General features: G+C 49.9%; 1 protein-coding gene across 1 annotated transcript in view; it reads left to right on the top strand.

Moving 5' to 3' along the window:
- Positions 1-1,475, top strand: part of CPAMD8 (C3 and PZP like, alpha-2-macroglobulin domain containing 8) — a 50,104-nt gene extending 48,629 nt beyond the window's left edge. Inside the window, 1 exon segment of the mRNA XM_017743884.1 lies at positions 227-1,475. Within this exon segment, the coding sequence (XP_017599373.1) occupies position 227 (1 nt within the window). The 3' untranslated portion in view covers positions 228-1,475.
- Positions 1,476-1,805: the final 330 nt, after the last annotated feature.

The following is a 1,805-nucleotide window of genomic DNA, read 5'->3' on the forward strand; positions in this document are numbered from 1 at the left end:
CCCTGAGGCTGCCAGAGCTGCAGGAGCGTTTGGACAGCGCTCTCAGGGATGCCCAGGCTGGGGTTGTTGGGGTGTCTGTGCAGGGCCAGGGGCTGCACTGATGATCCCTGAGGGTCCCTTCCAACTCTGTGACCTTTTCAGCTTTTCCCTGCCCAGGCTCAGTGATGTCTCACAAAGGTACATCACAGCAAGGTGACTTTTCTTCCCTGTGTTCTCTTTCCAACAGAAATACGTAATTTAAGTAAAGAGAAGAGGCTCAGAATCGACTCCTGTATGAGTTTGTTCCTCCAGACGACCTGCTGCAGAACAGAACCCGAATGATGACTACTTCCTGATGCCCTCAGAACTGTAGGCTTTGCTGCCCCACGGGGCAGATCTGGAGCTCTAAGGGGGACACTCAGCGTTATTTTTCTGTCCATTTTCCTGCCTTCTGTGCATCCTCTTTGGAGCCCTTCCAGTGATGGGAGACCAATATGCTGTGCCCTCTAGGTGAGAAAAATAGGGGCTGGAATTCAAACCCATAGAGCATTTCCAAGTGCTTTCTCTGCTATCAGGATATTCTGCAAATGCCATTTCCTAGCTACACTTAGAAGCTAAGTTCAGGCCTTGTGCTTAGCTGAACTGCTGTTTGAGGAAAGATGGCTGAGAAGTTTTTTGCTCAAATTATAATAATAAAAGTCAGTGTGTTTTGCCAATTATGACATAGCAAGAGGCTACTCATCTTCCCCAGCCCATCAATCTGCTGCACCCATGAGAGAGACACTTCCCTGTGGCTCCACATTCAGAGAAGCTGTTGGGAGGTATATTTTACATGAGAAAACTGAAATCTACTGCCAGGGCTGAAAGGCTTTGTGTCTGCTGCTGTCTGCAGGCCTCAGGTGGGCGTTTGCAGCCCCAGCAGTGGCAAGGATGAGGTGGGGGAGCCCTCTTTGTGTTGCACTACGTGCTGACAGGAGCTGCTTGCAGCCTTCTCAGCCCCTTTCCTCCCCAAACCCCGGCCTGAAAATGAACCTGGCCAAGGCACAGCCCTTTGAAATGTTTGCCTGAGTTCACCAATCCTTTTTATTCTGCTCCCACTGGGATCCAGTACAGTGTGTTCTGGTCCTGGTACTCCCTGCCCAGGCCCTGGCTCTGCTGGCCAGTACCAATCCCTGGTGTCACAGGCTGGACTCCATTGGTCTGACCTGCCCCAAGCAACGTGGCAAAACTAAAAAGAAAAGCTTTGTGTTTCCAGAAGTGCAGGAGCCAAGATTTTTGAGCTTTCCTTCCTGCCTGGAGCAGCATTGTTCTCTTTGGAGGAGTTACATGCAATTGCCTCTTGCAAAATAGTGTTAATATTTTATCTTCCCACTTCTATTGTTACCAGGACCCAGAGCAGGGTGGAAACTCCTTTTGAGGGTGTTTATTGGTGAATGGAAACAGAAAAAAAAAGCCCAGCTCCATTCATTTTTAAGGCTTGTTTACACAGGAACCATGACAAGAATATATCCCAGTATAGACATTCCATTCCAGAATAAAGGCAAGTTTATTCCAGAAAAATGTCCACATGGGGACAAACCAGGAGGTACCCCAGAGGTTGGGCATGTGTAGATTCCAGTCCTTTTTGTCTGGGGCCAGACATTTGCAGAATGTAGTTGACATGATGAAGGTCTGGGTCTTGAAGTTCCCAGAAATTTCAGAACTGCCTCGTTGGCAGCTTTGCCAGCCTTCCCTCGTGGCTGCTCCCAGCTCTGCTCCCAGGATCCTGCCGTGGGCTGAGGGTTCTGCCCCGTGTCGGGGGTGTGCAGGGGCAGATCCTGTGCTCA

This window comes from Corvus brachyrhynchos, unplaced genomic scaffold (genome assembly GCF_000691975.1).
Source record: "Corvus brachyrhynchos isolate BGI_N302 unplaced genomic scaffold, ASM69197v1 scaffold219, whole genome shotgun sequence".
In the NCBI taxonomy this organism is placed as follows: domain Eukaryota; kingdom Metazoa; phylum Chordata; class Aves; order Passeriformes; family Corvidae; genus Corvus; species Corvus brachyrhynchos.